This window comes from Melitaea cinxia, chromosome Z (assembly GCF_905220565.1).
Source record: "Melitaea cinxia chromosome Z, ilMelCinx1.1, whole genome shotgun sequence".
In the NCBI taxonomy this organism is placed as follows: Eukaryota; Metazoa; Arthropoda; class Insecta; order Lepidoptera; family Nymphalidae; genus Melitaea; species Melitaea cinxia.
In genome coordinates, this window is record NC_059424.1 from 3753755 (window position 1) to 3779553 (window position 25799).

The 25799-nt window shown below is 32.7% G+C and overlaps 1 protein-coding gene across 1 annotated transcript in view; it reads left to right on the plus strand.

The window, feature by feature from the left end:
* The first annotated feature begins 535 nt into the window (after positions 1–535).
* Positions 536–25799, plus strand: part of LOC123668675 (F-box/WD repeat-containing protein 7) — a 30896-nt gene continuing 5632 nt past the window's right edge. Inside the window, exons 1-10 of the mRNA XM_045602383.1 lie at positions 536–577; positions 652–1365; positions 5791–5805; positions 6928–7002; positions 13500–13544; positions 14864–15027; positions 18901–19116; positions 20246–20534; positions 21017–21198; positions 23977–24202. Coding sequence (XP_045458339.1) covers positions 661–1365; positions 5791–5805; positions 6928–7002; positions 13500–13544; positions 14864–15027; positions 18901–19116; positions 20246–20534; positions 21017–21198; positions 23977–24202 — 1917 coding nt within the window. The 5' untranslated portion in view covers positions 536–577; positions 652–660. The remainder of the gene's footprint in view (positions 578–651; positions 1366–5790; positions 5806–6927; positions 7003–13499; positions 13545–14863; positions 15028–18900; positions 19117–20245; positions 20535–21016; positions 21199–23976; positions 24203–25799) is intronic.

A 25799-nucleotide genomic window follows, 5' to 3' on the forward strand; every position in this document is an offset into this window, starting at 1 on the left:
ACAAATCTTTTGTATGGGAGTATAGAAAAGTTTTGTTTTTAGACTTTTTCAGGGAATTTAAAACATTTTTTTTGAATTTTTCTCTTTGTAAGAACCATCCTCGTACTTCAAGGAATATTTTAAAAAAAGAATTAGCGAAATCGGTCCAACCGTTCTCGAGCTTAGCAACACATTAAGCGACTCATTTTTATATTATAGATATTTATATGAAAATAATTATAAGTATATTGCTAGTCAGTTAATTTGAACATAAGCACAAATAAGAGTAATTGGAGAATATTTTAATGCATACATTCATTGATTTACGTTGTTTATTTACTAATTATAATACCTCATAAATACTGAGTTAATATTGAATTAACTTTATTGAGGTTACAGACAAGTCATGCTTAGTACTGGTTTAGTGAGTATAGGCCAGCTGAATACCACAGAATTTTTTTTTTCAGAATTTCAGTTTTGTTATATTACCTGTTAAACAATTTACCTAATTGAAAATATAATTTATTTATTAAATTTAATTAAAATTATTTCTTCTCAGGTAAACCCATGCAGGACTTGTAACAAGCAATAAATAACAGTAAGTTTAACCTAAGTTTTTACATAGTGTTAAGAATAAAATCATATTTGTGTTTAATTAAATGTTTATTTTAGATATTTAGAATGGAACCATCATGTTCACATTCCAAGTGTGATTTGTACGAGAGAAAAAAAATCTCATATGAAAATGTCGAGACTGATAGTGACAACAGGTTACCGGAAAAGCCGGACAGTTCATGTAAAGTTAGGCAACAAATTGACGACATTGAGCGTGAAGATTTTGAGGAGGAGAATAGGATGTTAAAGCATTGCTCTAGTATGATAGTTGATGGTGAAATAGCTGGAAGTGCAAGATATTCTGGTAACTTGTCGAGTGCCAATTCTAGTCTCGCATCAAGTTCAGAAACCATATCGACACTTTCGAACATGATAACCAACGACTTTAGCTTACCAGGCTGTAGCAAAAGTGATGACTGCGAAGGCAGTAACGCAACAATAAAGAACATGATATACTCCAGAACTCCTCTATACTCAGTCGTAGAGCATCCTCGCAAGAAAGTAGATTTTATGCAAAAACTTTTAACTAGTAACTTACAAGAAAAGAAACACTTTCCTAAAGGAAAGCTTTATAAAGGAGATCTGATGGAACATTCTGGGGATTCTGATGTGTGCGATGGCAGCGGACAATCAGGTCGTTCAAGTTCAAACGCCTCAAGTTCCAGTTCTGATAGCAAAGAGTTTACTGTACCTTCAACGTCAAATGCTGAGAAACTATTAGGTTTGGATGACAGTAGCAAGAGGAATGGAAGTGGCAGCTCGAAGTCTGAAGTAAGTGTTCCATATTTATATTGTAATAGTTACTATTTTTATTATTATAATAATTACGTTAGTTATTTGTATGTGTGTGTACTCTTTTATTAGGTGTTACTTCTATTATTAATTTTATTAAAAAGGTTTTCCTCATTTTTATTCTAAAATAGCTAAAATGTCATTGTATTAGTTCTTGTCACTGAAAAGATTTTTAAATAAAATACTGTTTTGTAATTTTTTTTTGAAAAAGAATATAGTAATAAAGTGAAATGATTCATCAGAGGTTTATTGATGCTAGATTTTAATCAACAGTAAAAAGTTAGTATATATAGTCAGAGTAAATAATGATAAGATTTGTTTCAGATATTAATCAAAGTGTAATTGTGATATACGAGGCAAATAAATGATTAAATTTTTGTTTTGAAAATAGCGGTCAAGAATGTCCTTTAAAATGTGTTTCACTTAATTATTACATGTACTTTGACTCAGTTTGATATTGTATTAACTGTTAGTAACCACTTCGTATAAGTCAAATGCTAATTTTAAGCATTAATAACAATAATATGGATATTGGTTTGAATTTTTTGTACCATAATGATTTCACCCAAGTCTTGATTCTTTTCAGATCTGTTTACTATTTAAAATGTGCTTGTGTTATAAGTCATAGCGAGATTTTTTACAGGCTAACTGTGTTAAAATCGTTTTGTACATATTATAATTAAATTGTCAGCTAAAAAGACTCTACCTTCATTGTGGTAGTATAGAATTTTCATATGAAATGTATTATTATTATGTACTTGATCCAGGGCTGTACCTAGAGTCGAATTTAAGGTAGGGCAGCATTGGTTACAGGTAGGGCGGAAGTAAAATAATTATCATAATTTATCAGTTTCGAAGCACAGGCTCCTAAATCAATTACCATGTATATCACTGACCTCTAGGTGAGTGATGTACATCCAATAGCTATTCATAGACAAATGATTTGTGTGACAGAACATGAGCATGGATCTAAGAACTATTAAATCCTCAATGATGAAAAACAAGCGAACAAGGTGGTTGAATTTCTAGATTTGGATGTAGAGATCTGAGAGTCTGAGTAAGAATGATGTAATAATTGTTGGGTAGGGTGATACGAGTAAATAGATACGACCAGAAATATCATTTAGATCATATTGTTTCTGTAAAATTATTATAATAATTAACATAATAATAAAAATATTTAAAATGACATGTTATTAAAAATGCGAAGAACTTCATTCAAATCAACTGATTTTGTTATTTTTTTTCTCAAAATCCCAGAAATACCATACCAGCCATTCTCTCGTGACCTATTGACAGCCTTTGAGGCCTATTGATTCCAGTTAAAGTTGAAAATCGCTTCATTTGATGGTTACACACAGAACAAAGAATTATTATAGTATGAAATGAATGTCCACAAACTGTGGTATGTTCGGAAAAGTTTAGATACCTATCGCCACAAATTTTTAATCTCAAACTATGATCAAACAATTTAATTATAATAATTTATCTTAGTTTTTTAATAATAATTTATAATATTTGTTTCGTTTAGTATGCTGAAACTTTGGGATAAAACTTTTTTTTACAATGATAGGCTTGGGTTTGACCACTATTTCACCTGTAATAAGTGAAAATGCGGTCTAAGATAGAGCGCGCTTATCTTTCCGAAACTAAACTTTGATGATTGCAATTAAACTATCGTTAAACTTGTTTAGTTAGGAATAATTCTAATAATAATTGTTTATATTGTAGTTGACTAATAATAATTGTTTGTATTGTAGTTGTTCAACGCCGCGTTGGCGCAACGGTCACGGCACTGGTTTGTGCCTGTTGCGCTGGTTGTTGCGGGTTCGACCCCCGCACACAACAAATATTTGTATGTCGGTCCCGGTTGTTATCAATTTATCATGTACACCTGATAGCGATCGTTACTCGTATTAGGGAATATATCCACCAACTCGCATTGGAGTAGCGTGCTGGATTAAGCTCTGGTCCTTCTCCTAAATGGGGAAAGAGGACTATGCCCAGCAGTGGGATGTTACTGGCTGAAGCGTATATTGTAGTTGTAATTTAATTATTTATGTAAAATACCTAGGTTCGGTCATAATTGGGTAGGCTAGTTAGGAGCTAATTGAAACGCGCATCAATAAAATATTTTTTTAATATTAATTTGATGTTTGTAATTTTAATCTATCGACACACGCGAGCGATTATTAACGAATTCTGGTTAAAGATTAACGAGAGTGAAAACTTTTTTGTGGTTAAATTAAAAAAAAAAAAAAAAAAAACTTAAAACGACAACCCGTTAACTTACCGGTGCGTGTATATAGTGTGATGGGCTGCCGAGCGGATGGCAGGTGGTAGACGTTTCGCGATAAAAATATCCCAACAATTCCTATACAATTTGTCCGACAGAAGCTATAATTAAATTATGCAAGATTAGACGTAGATATAAAATAAAGATATAATTATGTAGAATCTTTTTTATGTAAACATTTTACAGCATAAATAGATAGACAAAAAAGATTAATAATGTGTCATGAGATGTACAACACTGCAATTGTTTTCTAATTTTTACGCGAATTTCACTCATTATTATGAAACAACTTTTTTGGATTTTATCGTCGAAGATCCATCCGAAACGTCGGGCATTTAAAATACTTCATAAACCGTGATAAAATCCGAAAAAGTGATTTCATTATAGCACTGCAATTTTATTGTATATATAACCGAATAACTTCGTAATTTGATGTGATCGAATCGATCGCCCGTCGGAATAATTTATTTCTGATGAAGCTGTATCAGCGTATTTGTTACCTGGTTTTCATTTCCGTATTATATTTTAAATTACAATATATTTAATGGGATTAAAAAATATAGAAATATATTTAAGAAGCGAATATTTTTTGTAACTTTCTTCTTTTTTTTTTTGATAAAATTGTAAAAAAAAAAAAACAATTCTATAATGTGATTCGAAACGCAATTCATCATTTCAGCCTATTGCAGTCTACTGTTGGACATAGGCCTCCACAAGGTCGCGCAAAAAATGGCGTGAACTCATGTCTGTTGCCTATAGTCGACGCTGGGCAGGCGGGTTGGTGACCGCAGAGCTGGCTTTGTCGTACCGAAGACGCTGCTGCCCGTCTTCGGCCTGTGTATGTCAAAGCCAGCAATTGGATGGTTATCCCACCATCGGTCGGGTTTACAAGTTCCAAGGTGGTAGTGGAACTGTGTTATCCCTTAGCACACGGGAAGAGAGGGGTGGCTATATTCTTTAATGTCGTAGCCACACAGCTAAACGCAATTCACTTAGGTTTAACTAATTTACTCAAATTATTTTGTTTAAGTTTCCATCGCTATACGACAGAGTTCAGTATAATTTAAATAATCATTACATAGTATAATAAAACAAAGTCGCTTCCCGCTGTCTATATGCTTAGATCTTTAAAATTACACAACGGATTTTGATGTGGTTTTCTTAAGTAAATAGAGTGATTCCAGAGGACGGTTTATATGTATAATACGTGCATGATATAGTAGATGAACACTGATAGTTTTTGCAACCGCGCGAAGCCGGGAAGGAAGCTAGTTTATTTATAAAAATTGCAAGTAGAATTTGACCCTTGAGTGGTAGGCTTATATAATTTGCAAGTTTTCAGGAATGCACTTATGAAACTAAAGTAAATACGGGTAGAAAGTCCGTTTGTGCCGACATTAAATGTAAATATTTAAAATAGTTGTTAATAATCATTATATAGTGTACACACATACATCTTGTATACGTGTATTATCTAGAAAGAAAGAAAGAAAGAAAGAAAAGTTCTTTATTGGCCATTATCATTTAAAATTTTAATAATACAATTAAGTTAGAAGGCCAACCAGGTCTCTGCCTCAGCATTGCTTAGCAGCAAATTGTTACTGCTAAGGCGCTGCTCTTCCGTCAGAGCCTGCATCGGCGACTTCAGACGCCAAACGCCACAAGAACATAATGTGCTTAATAAAAAGAGAATATAAAATAAAAATCAACAGATAGACACGTAAAAAAAAAAAAACTTAATTATGAGAAAAAAATAACAGATATCTGTGAGTAATATATGAGTTGTAGAGACACGTAAGATGTCTAGTTCAGTTGTAAGTTTTGTGTAACACGTGTGGCGTCGGGGCTGGTCACTAGTTTAACTAGCGGAACTAATAGAAGGACCACTGATAGGTTGATATGTTATAAGCCTCTTTCATGCAATGTCATTCGTAATAATTCAAAGTGTGTAACGGACTGTAAAAATTTTCGAAATTAATAAATTTTACGTAATGTACATTCCGTAATACTGTTTATGTGTCCGTAATGATTTTTTGAAGTATTTTGTTACTTCATGCTTGCGTAAACGTTTATGATAAATCTTATCTAGCATAACAATGAATGTCAAGGAACACTTATTGAGTGTCAATTGAAATAAATATGTTTAACATACATTATCGTATGTTCTTCAGAGTCTGAAGTTTTAGGCAACAGGCGACTTAAACACAGGCTTGTATCAGTTTTTTTTTAAACAAATAATATAGTGTCATGAGTATAGCTGAATTTTAAGGCCTCAATGCACTATTTGTATGTAATAATCTATAATATAAAAATGAGTCGCTGAATGTGTTGCTAAGCGCAAAACTCGAGAACGGTTGGACCGATTTCGCTAATTCTTTTTTTTAATTATTCCTTGAAGTACGAGGATGGTTCTTACGGAGAGAAAAATTCAAAAAAAAAAAAAATTAAATTTCCTGAAAAAGTCTAAAAACAACACTTTTCTATACTCCTATACAAAAGATTTGTGATAATACTTAAAAGTCAATTTGAACTTTAATACCATACGATAAAGTTTGTGTTAGGCGATACGAAGTTCGCCGGGTCAGCTAGTTATAAATATGGAAGAATAGAAATGTGTACTTGGAATTTGTAATACAAATTCAACGGTTTCGTTTATTTAAATAATGAGAAACTAGGTGGCTTGCGCGATGCCACCTGTGTTTTGGAATCTGCTCTACATCATGCTCATAATCATATTTTTTTTTCTATCTAAAAATGATTATTAATAATATTGCCTTATAATATTTCTCGGTATATAAATGTATTGTAATCGAAGTATATTTTTATATCGCTTCAGCCTGTAATATCCCACTACTGGGCATAGGCCTCTTTTCCCATGTAGGAGAAGGATCAGAGCTTAATCCACCACGCTGCTAAAATGCGGGTTGGCGGATATATTCCCTACTATGAGTAACGATCGTTATCAGGTGTACATGATAACAACCGGGATCGACGGCTTAACGTGCTCTCCGAGGCACGGTGGGGAGACCACTAGGACTGCACAAATACCCAGATCACGGCAAACACCTGTATGGCCAATACAAATATTTGTCATGTGCAAGGATCGAACCCGCAACCGCCATCGCAACAGGTACAATCCATGGCTGACCGCTGCGCCAACGCGGCGTCATATTTTTTATATAAAATTAGTAAAACCCAAGCAAGAGTTTAAATTCCTATTTTCCGCTTTGTTTCAGACCTATCAGTATTGCGATGGCGATGAGGAGTCCGATGATGAGGTCAACGAAGAGTCTTGGTGCACATGCCTTTCATCACACGAGGTAAGACAACGTAATAAGAAAACTACACGATTACAAACACACACATACATGATGTATACGTATAATATCTGTGAGATATATATTTGTCGTAGAGTCATTGTACGTTTCAGAGCTGTTGTCAGCGCTAAAACGTACAATGACTACAACACACAAAATGATTATACAACATAATCTGATAGACACAATGACTACAACACGTGGAGCTTATGTACGCATAGATTAAGAGAAAAAAAATTTTTTTTTGCTGTTTCTGAACTCTTGAAGAATAGGATTTCTTTTCATACTGAGGTCTTTAGTCTTTGACCTCTTCATAAACATCTTAGATATATTATTATTATTATATTAGATATCTGTGACAACGAGTGTTGAAAATGATTTTTTTTTCGATAGGTTCTACCTATATAGAGCAACATTCTACGTTAACATCATCTTTAACATCAAGTATTAACTAGATAATCAATAACGCCTCAATGATATCTATACATATATTAATACGAGAAACAAAAAGTATGGGGTACCTTGGGCTAAACTAAAGGGGTACCTTTTTACGAAAATTGCGCAGACGGAGAAGTGTGAAATTTCGTACACTTATAGTTTATGTATGCAATAAGATATACTAATAGAGAAGGAGTGCAGAATGCTAATATTTTATTCACATAATGCATAAAAATATATTATTAAATCAATAAAAATACATTACACACACTACCGTGTACTTGACAACACACGCATGTTATACTCTTGTTGATTGTCAAAGTCTGTAATCATTGATTACTCTTCAAATTGAAAATTTACAAAAAAGAGGATCTTTATTTTCATAATTTTTTTTTCATTTAAATTTTCAATTATGGCCGGTTTTCGACCTCTGGGCGACCACTAGTATTTTTCTAATAGGCATAAGTGTTTGTCGGCCCCTTCTATATAACTATAATTTAAATGGGTATAAATAAAAATGGTTATATACTAGCTGTGATCGCAACTTTGTCCACGTGGAATTAAAAATATTGTTCAGTTCGCATAGTTACAAAATAAATAAATTTCTAAAATAAAAGTTGCCTAAGTTACTCCCTATTACATCAGCTATTTACCAGTGAGAGTCCCGTCAAAATCGGTCCAGCCGTTTCAGAGATTAGCCGGAACAATCAGACAGACAGACAGACAAAAATTGTAAAAAAGAATATATTTTGGTATATTTACCATATGCATTTAGTAAAAAGCAAACATTACAAACAGACTCTCAATTTTATTTATTTGTACAGATTTGTCCCGTTTTCGTAGCAAGACGAATGACATACAAGTTTTAGTATCTGTAATTTAATCTTAGGATTATAAATACAAATAATTGTGTTTGCTCGCAAACGAAAAAAAACCGACTTCAATTACATCGAAGAGTAATACAACGTAGGTCGACGAAAAAATAGTCAAGTAACTACGCGTTATCAAAGATTACTCAAAAAGTAGATATCAGATCTCGATAAAATTTATATGTGACCACATGATAAACATCAGCTTTCGATTAAATTAAAAATTATGAAAATCGATACACCCAATAAAAAGTTATTGCAGATTTTCGAGAGTTTGCCTCGATTTCTCTGGGATCCCATCATCAGATCCTGGTTTCCTTATCATGGTACTAAACTAAGGATATCTCTTTTCCAACAAAAAAAGAATTATCAAAATCGGTACATCCAGTAGAAAGTTATGCGGTATAATACAACGTAGGTCGACGAAAAAAGCGTCAAGTAAAAACGCATTATTAGATATAGCTCGAAATGTAGTTGTTAGATCTCAAATAAATTTAAATGGGACCAATTGACACACACCACCTTTTGATTTAATAAAAATTGTCGAAATCGGTCCTCTCAGTCAAAAGTTCTGATGTAACATACATTTAAAAAAAAATACAGTCGAATTGAGAACCTCCTCCTTTTTTGGAAGTCGGTTAAAAAGCAAACATATTATAAATAGACATTCAATTTTATTTATTTGTACAGATTTATCCCGCTATCGTAGCAAGACGAATGACATACAAGTTTTAGTATCTGTAATTTAATCATAGGATTATAAATACAAAAAAGAAACAATATTGTGATCGAGTTAGTCAGGGAGTAAACAGATTAGCGATTAAGGTTTTTGAAGACCTTGGTTAAACAAATGTAATTTATAAAAGCGATAACGTTAACGTATACGAACGATGTGTTTTCATTATGATGTAAAAAATTTTGGTCCTCAATTTTTTGCATAGATAACCAAATAGTAATTATCATAACAATGCCTACCGCCTATTTCGGGGTCAAATGTGATGTTTGTAAAACCGACACGTGTAGACAAATCTACTTAATCTTTTACATTGTTAGCTCGCTAATTCTAATTTTTTTTTTTTTTTTTTATTTATTTATCATATTAACCAGTTGGAACCTTAGACAGTGGTTATTTTAAATACATTACTTAATGTTAATATTACAAGACAATGAGTTGGTAGAATTAGTATTGCAGGTTTTATTTATAGAAGTAGGAGTGGTAAAACAGTGAAAAATAAATTTACTGGGTCAACAAGAAAAGATTTTGTAATCAGCGTATACAGTCTATGTTCAATAATTTTTCCATTTTTATATGATAAATTACGACTTTCGCCCTCATTCTAAAACCCCTATCAACTACAGTCGATATGATTACTAATACATTAACATCGATCCGAAGGTTCTCTGCGTAATTTCTTTCAATGCCGGCTTCGACCAGCATGTCAGCAGTCATTATAAGACCTCATCTGTTAATGTTAAATTGAGTTTTGAGGTATCTTAAAAATATTTTAGAAAACAGATTGTACAAAAGCAATTTATTAAAATGTTGCTCAATAATGATCACTCAACACGTACATCCAAATCATTATCTTAAGCGCGTATGCGACTTGCGTTCTAATAAGAAATATGCTGACATATCAAATCACTGAAACCTCATCATGAAAAGTGCATAAAGGTGCATCATGTTCATGTTGCTCTGGGTATGCGAAAATTGTTGTTCATATCTATCTATGTTGCCAGTACATAATATAAATAATGCAATTAAATTCAATACTTTTATTCCTAAACTAAAAAAAAAAAACAATAAATTATTAGTTGCATAAATTATTAGTAGTCTGTGTAGACACAATGTTACTAATATAAAAAATATATATATTTATAAATGAAGTAGGTTTCCGAACTGATTGTCATTGCAAAATGCATTGCTCGTAACTGCGTCACTTGTCATCACATGAGGGTAGAATATTTTTTTTGTTATATATTACATTCCGTAATGAGATTAAATAAATAAATTGTAATATAGTTTATTTTACAGTAATAAGTACGTGTAAGTGCTATTATTTTATTAGTGTGTATAGAATGTAATATCGTAAATGAAGAGTAAATAAAATATGATTGTATGACAAAAACAAAAATGTTTCTCAAGTAAGTTAATTGCAATTTATATTTTTTTGTATATATATATATATGTATAAAAGAAACCCAAGCCATAAGTTTGATGAAAATATTCTGAGTTCTCTAAAATCTATGTTTTTAAAGCGTGTAAACCCGTAGTATTTGTCTATTATTTTAGATAAATGTCTCTCAGGTGGTCTCGTCATGAATCGTGCAACGTCGCATTTAATTAACTGCTTACTAAGATAATGATTGTATTCTCTATTGTAAGATTACAATTTTAATATGAAAATTGCTCGAGTCCGACGTAAGGTCATAGCTAGCGACCTATTGATAATATTTTAATAATATTAATGTTTTAATTTTGTCTAATTACCTCCATCTAAGCAAATAACACTTAAAAATATACCTAATAGGTAATTGATAAATATCTATGATTGTGACTTGGCATTGACTACAAGTAATGTGAATTAAGCGTTTTATAGTTATATTAAAACAGAAATATCGAGTGGAAAACTGCGCGTATAACATTGACAAATGGACGAACTGTTCTAGATAAAGGTAAAGAATAATAAATCCTTTTTTTATAATTACATTTTTTGGATATATAGACAGCTCTAGTGTAGTGGTGAGTGCACCGTGTAGTGAGCGCTCACATATCGGCGATTGCGGGTTCGATTCCCTCTCGGGGCGCATATTTGTATTTGTACAATTATTTCTTTCCGGTCTGGTTGTCTGTCGTCTCTGTTTTTTTTCTGGGTCTCCCCACCTTTTTTATCATATACACCTTATAGTGATCGGTACTCGTAGTAGGGAATGTATCAGCCAACCGGCAGTGGATCAGCGCGGTGGATTAAACTCTGACCCCTTCTTTTACATAGAGAAAGAGTCCCATGACCAGCAATAGGATGCTGCATCATTACGACTAACATCGTCAACGTCCTTACATTTTTACACGCCTTTATTTTTTCTCCCACAGAGCAGGATGTATTTTCATGATTTGTATCATCTAAATAGGAATAAAGATTTTGCAACTATCGAAGCGTTTCTAATATTTAATTTACAATAAATAAACTACGTTACTTTCATAGTTTCATAATAGTCTTCATGCGGTGTCGTGTATTTTCGGATCCCTCATACAGGACATCCTACTGAAGGGTGTCGAGTGTGAATCGCTCATTTATTCATCACGACCATTATTACTACACCGTTTAGTTCTTTTAATAACGGAACAATATCGTTTATTTAAATAGTGATTACTATGACCTGTAATACAGTTCCATTATATTACAATGTATATACAGTACTGCAAAAAAACTATACAAAGACGAATTTAAAGTACGCAAATATGATTAAATCTGTAAAAAAACTAACTGCTAAAAAATTGGAATAGAAAATCAAAGTTCCAACTTTAACTTCTTCTTTATGTGTTACAGTGTTATACTAACATTAGTTTTTAGTTAATTTTTGTGTTACCCACACATTAGGGAATTCTGAACAATTTTTTTGGTCACATTTACATCATCATCATAGTTACATCGTTCCATAGCTTGATTGGCTAAAGCACAGACACGGTCAGTAAGAGATGCAGGTTCGATCCCCGCTGGAACGGTCGATTTTTGATATGTTATTAAAAATTGATTAGTTTTTGAGTTATAAAATTGTTACTAACACTTGTATGGATGTGAATCTGAATTAAATAAATTCTTATTACTATTATTATTAAAAAAATATATTATAAATTGGAATTTACATTCACCATATGTAATTTTGGAGTTACAATTGCCAAATTATGGTTTAAATGTATGTTTTAGTATGCCCAATTTAATTGAAATACGTTTCATTGGGTTGCTATTCAGCTTTGATCGTTATAAGTAAATATATGTTTAAAATTAATTCTATATTTACTCTATTTATAATTTGTATGGAAAACGGAAGATTTATCACATTTGATGTTTTTGTCATGTAATCTGTTGCTTATTTTGAGTCTCCAATATGTTGGCACTAGTGCAAGCGCCACGGTCACGTGTGTGTTCAAGTTTTGTGGGTAGATCTCAGCATATTTATTGCTAACTAGCGACCCACCACGGCTTCGCACGGGTGCAATGCTGGTACTAAATATATACTGAATGTCTATTTATAGTGTGAAGCTAGCTTATGACCATGGTTATTAACATAATAACAACAACATTAAAATATGCGTCGTTAGATTACACGTTGTTACAGAATGCGTTGAAGAAATAAAGGTTCACTGCTCGTTCCCCGTAGGTAGGATAGCGAGATAATATGTAGCCCATATGTTGACCCGACTTCTTAATAATATTCGTGCCAAATTTGAAGTAAATCCATGCAGTACTTTTTGAGTTTATTCCGGACATACATACAGACAAACAGACAAACAGACAAAAATTCTAAAAACTATATTTTTGGCTTCGGTATGGATTGTAGGTCACACCCCAATAATTATTTAAAAAAAATATTCAATGTACAGTTTTGACTTTTCTACCATTTTATTATATGTATAGAATATGTTGATCTCACCCTTTTCTTCATAGCTTCGAACGCTAATTCCCACTGCAATCCATCGATCATCATCAGGTCCTAAACTTTAAAAGATGGTTGCAATTTGTAACTTTTTTGATCGTCATATTTTAATAGCTTTGGCGTCTTTATTTAAATTATTTTTGTCAAAAGATCAGTAGCTGAATCTTTTCTATTATTTGAGTTGCCTAATTAGCCGTCATCAGTAACGGAAACTAATTTTACAGCCTCCTCTGTTTCTTTATGCGTGATACTTATCTGTGAACTTATACGCGAACGTCTTTTGTGTAATCTGTTTAAGCATCAAAAAGACTCTTTAACGCAGCAGATGCTTACAAAATTTTTCCATAATTTATGCCCGTAGGTGTTATGTAAATTGTCAAATTCTGAAAATGCTCCATTCGCAAATAGGCTACCATCGAAGCCACAAGACTGCTCAATAGCTGATTAAATTTGATTTCTTCAAATTAATTTCTTCTTGCGCTTCAAATAATTGTAAATTTTATTCAATTATTTTATATAATGTTTTGCGTTATACAGGACGATGATGAAGAGGAAGATCCAGAGCACGATGATCGACTTTGGGTATGTAGCTTTTTATTTATTAAATATTATTTGATAATCGGTTTTAGGTCCAATTTAATCGGTTACTGATAAATATAAATGTTGGTATCCAACGGTATCCAACAGATTCATTTTGTATTATCGGTCACAAATTTCTATTGCCAACCTCTAGAACAGATAAGTTAAAAGACCGTTACAAAAAAAATTACCTTTTATCTCTCGTTTTTTAACATTTTAACTTATTGAGAGAGAAAAAATCTACACTTTATTTTGAAATTTAGTATCAAGTTAAAACAGACACGAAAATTATATACTGCGACGAAGTTCATTGCAACATCTTTTATGCGTATTGTGGCTGTATAAAGTGATAAAATCATTAATAATTCAGTTGGGTTTGTTTTTCGCGATATATCCCCGATATAAAGGCAGCGCAGATCAAAAATAACTTTAAATCTGATCGATACTTCTAACTTTGAGAAACTATAGAAGTTACGGAACAGTGTTTCTAATATTTTCGTTACAAATATTTCTATATCTGTGAAAATCAAATATTTGAACAACATAATAAGTGAATAACCAAAAGTGAAGCTTCATATACCTTACCTTAAATTACTTTTATATTATTAAAGTAGAAAATTTGATAAATAAATTATATATGGTTTACAATTGAATTATAATAAAAAGAAATAAAAAACGTATAGTCGAAATTGTTATTCGTTTGTCATTAAAGTTACGTGGCTACGATGGGAATGCTATTGATCCTCTGAGGAATTCATATAAAACTGTAATTCCCTCGTTACATGCGGTTATGTTCTTATACAATAATTAATGTTATATAATATATATTAAACAAAATAATAGTTAACAGGACTGATAGCTAAATTACTTTTTAATACCGCATTGGTGTTTTTGTACCAACGTTAACAGCGTAAATGAAAAATGTAAGTGAGGTCATTTTATTATTGACTTAAACATTTGACCAATGGTACAGAAAGCACGGTCAACATAGTTTATTCAGCAACTAATACTCATGCTCTAAAACAATATGTTGAGAATGGCGATACGTGCGTCTCTAAGCGTTAACATAGTTCAGCTATTTAGGATAACCTATTAGTATTGTTCTTCTTTAAGTACTAATGTTTAAAAATACATTTTTCAAAAACAACTCCGCATAGCTGAAAGAACTACATAGTAGCGACCGCTAAGACCAAATATTCGCGTTAAATCCATCCTGTCAAAAATCTGGTTTTTAATTACATAATATAGCCGCATACGCTATATAAATAAAATAAGAAAAAAACGTGTATCGTTCGATCATGTAAATTATATTGTTATTTCAGAGGAAAAGACGCTACGAACCTCCTCGGCCACAATCGGCTAAGAAATTCTGTACGGACGGTAGCGTTGTAACTGGAACTGGTACTGAGTGGCCAAACCTTCATAACATGTCGATGCAGAATAACAACGTACAAGGACCACCAGAACTAAAGCAGTGGCTCAACAGGTAAATCTCTCAAATATCTGTGATGATATAATGTGTGATGTAGTCTTTTAATTTTACATCACTAATCCTGACTGTATGTGACTTTTCGGCAAAGTGAGTTTTTCTAGCTGGTGAAAAAAAAATTAAAAAGTTCAAAGCCATAGTTTATAGAAAAGAAAATCAAAACAAATCTTTTCCAACCGAATCTTTCAAAATCAAATCCTTTTTAATATTAGAACAGATAAAATAATTGCATCTTTTCATAAAAAAAATTCTCTATCAACGGAACAATTGGAATCGGAATCGTATTGTCGATGTTTAATTTACTTATTTCATGTGTAAATTATTTTGATACGGATTGGATCTTTGCGTTATATTTAATATGTATAGGCAAACAGTGTATGTAAAATCGTCTTTAAACTAGTGATGTGGAATCACAACTTTATCTCGCTACGGTAACGTCTGCACTGTTCACACGAGCGTTAAACATCATCGATGCTTTAAACACTGTCATCTCATGTTACAGAACCTAAACTGAAAATCGACTTACATAACCTTCGATCGATTTAATAAGAGTTATAAATTATTTACTGCCTGAACCTAAATTACATTGTCGATGTTTGTGTCATATCACATTTTCACACATCAACACGGAACTCGTCGGAACATTTCTGAAATTGCGATTCTATATTTGTTTTTCAATTGATTTTTTCCACACGGGAACCGCAATTACGTAGAAACTAGTTCACGTTGCAAAATAATTATTTATTTATTGGAACGAAGTTCCTTACGGCAGGCTGGGCGACCGAACTGAGAAAAATGTGAGACTAAAACCGTAAGAAAAATATATAACGGAAGTGACGTAATATCAGTCACACGACTGTATAATATGTCGTTTGTAAAATTAAAATATTACTAGTAAACTTTTTTTTTTAATTATTTATGTAATTTTATACTGTCGACAAAAATAAATAAAGACACATGTTTTTTTATTTCACTTAATAGTTTCAATTATTATTATTATTTTGTTTGATTTATTTTATTTTACGGTATTTGTTATTTTCTAAAATACCTACTAAATTTCCTAAATACTTTTATGTAAAAACCAATAACAAAATTAAAAAAATCAAGAACTATAAAATATATATAAAATTCAATTTTTTTTTCAAATTGTGGTGCTTCTATCCGAAAGAACTTCGTTCCTACCTGGTGTACCATGACACCACATAATTTATTAATGTCACATTTTAAAAGTATAATAAAGGAAATCGCAATATTCCAACTAAATAAATTATTAATTCGGTTTTATAATTGATGGACAATCCCTGTCTGTACGAGAAATTTTGAGAATATGACACCACAAGGCGCAGATGTTCTTGTCCGAAGAAAATAACGCATTTATAAATCGTATTAGTAATTCTATTCGACCTAAAATCAGTTTAATGCTTCGAACAGGAGATCAAATTGAATAGCAATAGTTTTATTATTTTTCACTATCTATGGTCTGAGTATATAAATAAGTAACAATCGCTGATTGATGATGTTTGAAATCATACAAGATATTTCTACATTTCAATGACAAATCACAGATTTTGCTCCGTACGTCCTGTTGGTACAAATTTGACTTGTTAATATTTTATGTATATCCTCCGTTCAGACTTGGTAAACTTTGTTATTTAAATTTGTGCGCATTTAAATCGCGATTTTGTTTTGTCGCTTGTCGTCAACGCTGCAAACAAGAGACTGTTAATAATAATAATAATAATAATTCCTAAAACTATTTTTAACTGTATTGGTCATTTGAGGAAGTAGGTTTTGTCGATTTACCGTTAAAAGTTATAAATATTAAATCAAGAAAACAGCATCTTGTTCTAGGATTGTATACATAACTTGCTGACCCCGCAAACGTTTCTTTGCCATATATGTTATTAACCCGCTTAACCCCCCCCCCCCTTATAACTTAGGGCTATGAAAAATAGATGTTGGCCGATTCTCAGACCTACCCGATATGCCCACAAAATTTTATTAAAATCGGTCGAGCCGTTTCGGAGGAGTTCAATGTTTAACACCATGACACGAGAATTTTATATATTAGATAAATGAAGTCTAGGCTTTTAGAAGAAAATTGAAATACATAAATTTTTTATTTGTAGTAAATAATTAATCTTATTTTCTTAGATTTGGTTTCTTTGTTCAATAAACAGTAATTTTTCGGATACGATTTTATTCTGGGGACCCATCAATAGTATGAGCTACACAATTGATGTTCACAACAAAACACTTAACTCTGACCTATCATTGAGAATGATCAAAGCGCCTGGAATCTCCAAACGAATTTTATGATCCATCTGTATTTTTTCAAGGCAATACAAATACACATATAACAAAATACATTACGATAATTATATTTGAATTCATATTTAACGATTTTAAGTTACTTTGGAAATGGGATAAAATTGAAAAAAATTGGATAGTGTGTAAAAAAAGTCAATTTGACTAGGTTCTTAAATAAAAGAATTATATTAGTTTTTTTTTTCACGAAATAATTATTATTTTTTTACTGTGGCGTGCACGGTCACGTTTGCATTATTACGCTGTGAGGTTAAATCAGCGTTTGGCCTAGTATATTTTACACCGCCTTTATTGTTAAAAGTTTTATTATTTTGTTACTTTAGACAGTTCTTTTCGTAAGCCATGGATATTTATAACAAGACTAGCTGACTCGGCAAACGTTGTCTTGCCGCTAAACGTTATTTAAAAATAGGTGTTGGTGGTATAAGGGTGAAAATTTAGGATTGTATGTATTTTTCAACGCCAAATCATAATAAAATAAGAAATAAATAATTTATCTACAAATGAAAGTGGATTACCCTTAACATTTAGGGGGATGAAAAATAGATGTTGTTCGATTCTCAGACCCACCCAATATGCACACAAAATTTCATGAGAATCGGTCAAGCCGTTTCGGAGGAGTTTAACTACAAACACCGCGACACGAGTATTTTATATAACAAGATAAATTTTATAATTAGGGCGATTAAAACATTTTATTTTTTGTTTTTGAGTGTTAATTTGCAATTTTTTTATTTATTAACTATTTAAGATATGCTGTTCGTTTCGGCGGCTTAAAATGTTGACAAGTACTGTACGGGGAAAAATGGGATTCCTACAAAACATAGTTTTTTTTTTAATCGGTAATTCTTTAAAAGATAAAGATATATCAATTTTATATTTTTAACAATGATCCACACGATGTCATAAGGTCGTTAATGAAAATATTAGGATATTCATCATCATCATTACAGCCTATACAGTCCACTGCTGGACATAGGCCTCCACAAGCTTACGCCAAAAATAACGTGAACTCATGTGTTTTTAGGTCATAGTTAGTCATTAGGATATTAATTTTTATTTTAAAATTTTTACTCATAGCATTTGTGATGGTAGAATTTAAAAAAAAAATTGAGATGCACCAAAAATGAAAAACTTATTTCCAAAATAATTGCTGATATATACAACTATAATAGTTTCTACATAAATTAAATCAGGCTGTAAAAAACGTTGTCTTAGATATGCACGTTTACAGTACACATTATTTATTTTATTCGATTTATATCAAAATTATTTTATAATCTGAGATTGTTTAGAATGAATATATATTTTTGCAAACTATAGAATATTCTATTAGTTCTACTAACCTAATTACTTTTCGCTTATTTATAGGCAGACAAAAAAAAATCAACTAACGGTTATTATGTGCTTCTCCTCTATATTGACATGTCAACGTTATATTTATTTCGATTCTAATACGTTTTTAATGTTAGGTATGATCGGTCGGTTACAGAACGCTGCATTCAGTTTTGTCGAAAATTTATTATTATTATATTTTTATAGATTTCAATCGTGGTCAAACGGAGAAAAGATCCAAGCTATTGACGCTCTTATCAACCGCTGTGCCTCCAGTCACGTCCGCTACATGATGAAGGCGATCGAGCCACTATTCCAGAGGGACTTTATATCGCTCCTACCAAAGGAACTCGCGCTCACCGTATTGGGATACTTGCAGCCGAAAGATTTGTTGCGAGCTGCACAAACGTGCCGTTACTGGAGGTAAGAATGTAATGGATAAAAAAAAAATTGGTTCTAGAACCTTGATTGCCAATTGATTTTGGTTTTTATCTTTTTTTCTTATACACTTTTCTTAATAATTTTTTCGAAAATTATACAGCTTTATACGCTTTCCAAGGAAATTTAGCCAACTTCAATATCAACACTACCTATATTATTTATCTTCTATCAGTATAAAGTTTCTTCTTTAATAATCTATCTATACATCTATCTATCTATCTATACATATATAAAAGCGAAAGGTCACTCATCACGAAATCTCCGAAACTATAACAGCTACAAACTTGAAATTTTGCAGATAGGTTTCTTTTAGGGCGTAAACATCCGCTGAGAATGGATTTTACGAAACTCTTACGAACTTAGGGGGATAAAATGGGGGTTGGAACTTTATATGAAAGTCCTATGTTATTAAGGAGGATATATAGATGGTGAGGAAGTGTCCAAATAATACATCGTAATATATATATAAAAGAGAAAGGTCACTGACTCACTCATCACGAGAACTCAAAAACCGCCGGATGGTTCCATCCATCCAGGATGGACAAAGATGAAATTTAGCAGAGAGGTAGATTATAGTTAGTAAACGTCCGCTAAGAACGGATTTTGCGATATTCCACCTCTAAGGGGGTTTAATTGGGGTCGATAATTTGTACGAAACATATACAGCAGCTATAAGTTCGCCTGATAGGTTATTAATATTTTTTTTTATAAAAATAACTATTAAATTATACTAAATTGTGCCTTTGAAAAAGTTACTTAGAGTGATAAGCATTTCAAGTGACTGAAATAAAAAAAAAATATTTGCGTTAAGCATCTTAATAGTAATGCATATCTTCGTAACCACGCGGACGTAGTCGCGGGTAACAGTTAGTGTATTATAAAACAAAGTCCCCAAAAGCGTATGTGATTGATTCCCTCAAAATCTACTGAACGGATTTTCATGCGGTTCCACCAATGAAGAGATGGCTTCAAGAGGAAGGTTTACGGAACGGCTAAGCCGATTTTGATGAGAGTTTCACTGGAAGTTTGCTGGGAAAACTTTGTGACAAACTGATTTCAACGCGGGCGAAGCCGCGGGCACAGCTAGTACAAATATATTTGTTGTCACCAGATTTTTGGCCGACGATAACCTCCTATGGAAAGAACAGTGCCGTCGCATAGGGCTAACGACTCTGAAGAAAACGCCTCGATCGCTGCCAAGATGTGCCAGTCCGTGGAAAGCGGCTTACATGCGTCAGTCTCTGATACAAGACAATTGGCTACACAAGCCAGTCAACAATCCCATAGTAATGCGTGGTCATGATGAACACGTGATAACTTGCCTCCAGTTCTATGGAAACAGGATTCTGAGCGGCAGTGATGATACCACTCTAAAAGTTTGGTCAGCTATCACTGGGAAGGTAACTCTTACCTTTTATTAAGTTGTTACGATAATTTTTATAACAATTAGCTAGAGCGTATTTAGCAAGTTTGCAGTAGCCCTGCTTTTTGCTACAAGGATTGTGGGTTCTAACCCCTTCCCGAGTCTCAGTATGTTTATTAATATGAATATTTATAAAAAAATAAAAAAATTCAAATAATATTCTAGTTTTTTTTTTTTTTTTTTAATAAAGTTTCGCCTCGTGTTTTTTTGAAATATTTAAGTGTCATCGTAATGGTTCAGGGTACTCGGAGGTACTCTAAGTATTGAACTAAGATAACAAGTTTGCAAGTTAAAGTCATGAGGGTTTGTTACAGATAGTGTAAAGTGAAACAAACAGTATGGAGCTCAAAGTTCAAACTCTTCCAGACAGAAGAGCTCTTTGTCTTACTCTAATGTTTTGAAGTTTTTATAGTAATCGATCAAAACGATTTTCTAAATGATATATTTATGATATTTCAGTGTCTACGTACACTAGTGGGTCACTCTGGTGGAGTGTGGTCGTCGCAAATGGTCGGCGATCTCGTTATCAGCGGCTCTACTGACCGCACGCTACGTGTGTGGAACGCGAAGACCGGACAGTGCCTTAAAGTTCTCGCCGGGCACACGTCGACTGTACGCTGCATGCATTTGCATCAAAAGAGGTGAGGAAACAACAATAATAATAAATTATTTATTAGACCAAATACTTTACAATTAGACGGGCGCGACGACCGTTTATGTGTAGCGCTGCGAATGTTGCCTTAATGCCGAGGCTATTGCTGCTGGGAAAAAAATTGATTTTGAATAATTATTTGTTTCTGATCTGGTTTTATTATACCCACGGGCTTCAGAGCTTGTCAATCCGTTGGTATCTGATGCCATCGCAACCTGAAAGTGAACATTACTCGTAGTAGCGATCACTCACTAATCGAACTACGAGGATAAACTCCCAACTCTTCTATATGGAGTAGTGGGCTTCATACAGGAATAATAAATAAATATGTACGGCTCATCTGATTGTAAGCGATTACCGTAGCTTATAGTCGTCTGCTACACCAGAAACATCGCAAGCGCGTTAACGACTCTATCCTCAATTGCCCCCAGGAGCTCTGGTCCGCTAAATCACCAACAGGAACACAGCACTACTTGAAAACAGTTTTATTTAGCTGTGACCTTTCGTAAGGTCGAGGTACTACCCCAGTCGGGCTGCTCGATATTTTGAGCAGGAAATTTCCTGCTTTGCCATATAATGTTATGTATATTATTTTTTATACATATGTTTTGTTCAATTTTCATACTTAATTTTGTAATCTATAAGCAAAAATTGTATTTTTTTTAATGATTTCAATGTGAAATGAAATGGTTTCAATATAAAAGGCAGAGCTAAAAGAATAAAATATACCTTTGCAGATTAAAGTTCTAAATAATGACAATATAATTTTTATGGTAAATTATTACAATTACGAAGTCGTCAAAGTTATAACGTTATTAATATATTATTCGATACTTAACATTGAGCTATGGCGAATTCAGAACAAGAGCGAAATGATTAGAAGATTAACGTATTGTTTTGTTACTTGCGAATTTGTTTTATAATACTTTTGCAGATTTAATCTTCAGTATTTTTATTGAAATGTCTGATCTAAATATCATATTAGACATTGATTTGTTTTATGTTTATATATTGTTATGAATATTGAATTATTTTTAAATGGTTTTTATTCAAAGTGTACAGCTGCAGCGCTTATATATTAAGCTTATTATTACTGGAATATCTGTGTAGATTTTTTTTGCTAGCATGCTGCAAAAATGCTACAATAATTGTAGGTTTGATTCACTTTCCGAGTCTGGATTGTAGCTATATCAGTTGACTGTTACTAACACAGGCATTAAGTTGCCTATTTTAGTAACAAAAGAATGTGTGTCCGTATGTTAAAGAAGGAAGAATAAAAGAAGTTGTGACATTATGTAATATTGCTTTGCGATAATTATTTAATAACTAGTTGACCCGACAGACCTTGTCCTGTCTTAAGTATGAATATTGTATTCGAATTGATATAATTAATTTAAAAAAAAGAAAAGTAGTTTAAGCAATCTTCTGTCAAATCTATGTCAAACATTTTAAGTTTTCATTAAAAGAGTTTTAATAACAAACACAACAAAAAAAAGAATTAGCGAAATCGGTCTAGCCGTTCACGCGTGATGGCGTGACCAAGGGACAAACACAAGTTATACGTTTAAAGTGATTCAACCGTAAAAGTATCATATATCACATAATTTAAGTGCTTAATAATTGTGGAAAAAAAAAATACAACTTATAAGTTGTCATCATAAACCTTAAACACATTGAAAGAGAGAATGTTTTAATCTACAAAAGAAGATACACCTATTGAATCTTTTGGAACCTTTTTTGTTCTCCTGTAAAATGATGATTTTCGACTGTATTGTGTCAGTTGTCCACAGGAGGCACAATATAATACGTACTCTAACACGAATACTACTGCACCGAATTGGGAGTAACTCGTTACTGCGTATAAAGCTAGCATTTAAAAAATGTATAATGCTTAATATGCTGGACAAATTTGGGAGCCGATAGTATAATTATATACGTTACATTATCAGTTGGCCGTGACATATGTAATGGTATAAAAAGGAATAAAAATTTTAGCAACATTTTTTTATGTGTTGGATGTAACTGGGTTATCCAACATTTAAACATTTTCGATTTGAGCCATTAGTTCTTAGATTATCACTTTCAGTCTTACAAACTCTGCAGGTTTGTAACATGAGAATAGATTATATATACCTTTTGTGAAGCAAGTTATATTTATAATTATTAATATATTGCGTAAGCTGTTAATATTCCTATCGTTATATTATATTACATTATATTGTTATTAATGTAAAGGTTGCATCCCATTGAGTGGGTTAGGCGAGAAAAAAAATCTAACTAGCTACTTGTTTTTTTTAGCATTGTGTTATTTTATATACTTAAGAAATATATTGCTGGTTATTTGTAATTGTTAATTATATTTTGTGTAAGGCGTTGCGCAAAATGCATATTTATGCTGTTTTACTAGAAATAATCGTCAATTTATTCCAATTTTTATTTACTAAATAGTAATTCGCTAGCATTAAAGATAAACGGTCACCAACCCGCCTGCCCAGCGTGGTGACTATGGGCAACACACATGAGTTCACGCTATTTTTGACGTAAACTTGTGGAGGCCTATGTCCAGCAGTGGACTGTATAGGCTGTAATGATGTAATGATTAAGATAAAGAATTAATTGCCTATTATATATTTACCTTCCTGTTGAGTTAGTATTTCATAAAGAAACAAAAAAAAAAAAAAAAATAGGACCATATTGTTAGTATGTTTGAATGCCTGTTTATAGAATGAAGTTTTGATTTATTTATAATTATTAATAATTTTTTCAGAGTTGTTTCCGGATCCCGCGACGCGACACTACGCGTTTGGTCGATCCCAGACGGCAAATGTCTCCGCGTACTAGTCGGTCACTTGGCAGCGGTTCGATGTGTTCAGTATGATGGTAAAATGGTTGTTTCCGGAGCCTACGATTACTTCGTCAAAGTATGGAATCCCGAAACTGGAGAATGTCTCCATACCCTGGCCGGACACACCAATAGAGTGTATAGCTTACAAGTGAGTTATAGTGTACCGTGACAGGGCTTAGTATATTTGATAGTTTTTTTTTTTTTTTTTTTTATATAACTAGGTCAACAAACAAGTGTATACGGCTTAGTGGTGGTAAGCGATTACCGTAGCTTATAGACGCCCGTAACACCAGAAGCATCGCAAGCGCGTTGTCGACCCAATCCCCAATCCCCCCAGGAGCTCTGGTCACCTTACTCACCAGCAGAAATACAACACTGCTTGACAACGTTATTATTTAGCTGTCGTCTTCTGTAAGGTCGAGGTACTACCCCCGTCGGGCTGCTTCATATTTTGAGCAGGAAATTTCCTACTTTGCCCTACCTCAGTTAAACAACACAGCAGTTCTACAACATGGCTCTGCGCCTATGTCTGTCATAAACGATATAAACAGATATGTAATTATATTTCATTATGGTTTGTGTCTATTTTTGTAGTAAAGACAATGTCATAAGACAATTGCTAATACAATAATGTAGAGTTGTCATCAAAAAATCTGATTATTATTTTTGTAAAAATAAAGCTACCATCGATTCAGAATGCAGATTCTGATTCAGAGGAGAATCGGCAAGAAACTCCGCAGTTACTCTTTTGAAATTAATATATAAAATGTGTTTTAGTATGTGTGTTAGGATATAGTGTTATAAAATAAAAACTTTAAATTTGTTTTGAGACAATTCCAAAATTGTTTGTGGGATTTCATTATACATGCAAATACCATAACACAGAAAGGAGACGTTTACTTTGCGGAGTTTACCATTTTGTGATTCCTTCTCGTGTTTACAATGCGATTAATAATATTTATTTCAAAGCAATGAATATTCTAGTGAATATACATAATATTGTTATAAATATGTATTATGACGCAATTGTTTATACCTTTGGAAAAACATCCCGTAGGGAGACTCGAGCTCTAAGATCGTAAATGCCGCGTAATTAACTATTAATACTTGTAGAGTAATAACTTCACTTCGGTCAATGTATTGATTTTAAAATCTAATAGACCGAGAGCCCAGGAGGGCCAGACTTTCGTCATTTCATTAAAGCTGAAAATTTCTCAGTGCATATTCCCAATACCGATAGAAGCAATGGCCAAATATGAAGTTTAACTCATGGTTACTTTGGCACATACCAGATATCAAAGACGTATAAAATTACTTCGCACTCGCACCCACGGCCAACCTAAATGTTTGTCTACGTCGGGATTGGAGCTATCGAAATTGACCGGTTACTGAAGAAAAATCTTCTAATAGGTACCCGAGTAACACGTATGAAGTTCAGTTTTATACTATGACGTAAGTTTAGTTACAAAAGTTTGTGGCTCTGGTGAACATAATATCTAATATTACTTCGAACAGAATATTAAAAAATTACGCATAAGAAATGTATGAATGACGTAAGTTAGTTGCCACTTTGTACGCCTTTGATACCTGGTATCTGCCAAAGTAACCATGAGTTGAACTTCATATTTGGCCATTACTTCAACTTGTGTGGGGAGCATGCGCTGAGAAACTTTCAGCTTTTATAAAATGACGAAGGTCTGGCCCTCCTGGGCTCTTGGGTTATAAATAGGCTATTTGACTGGTTT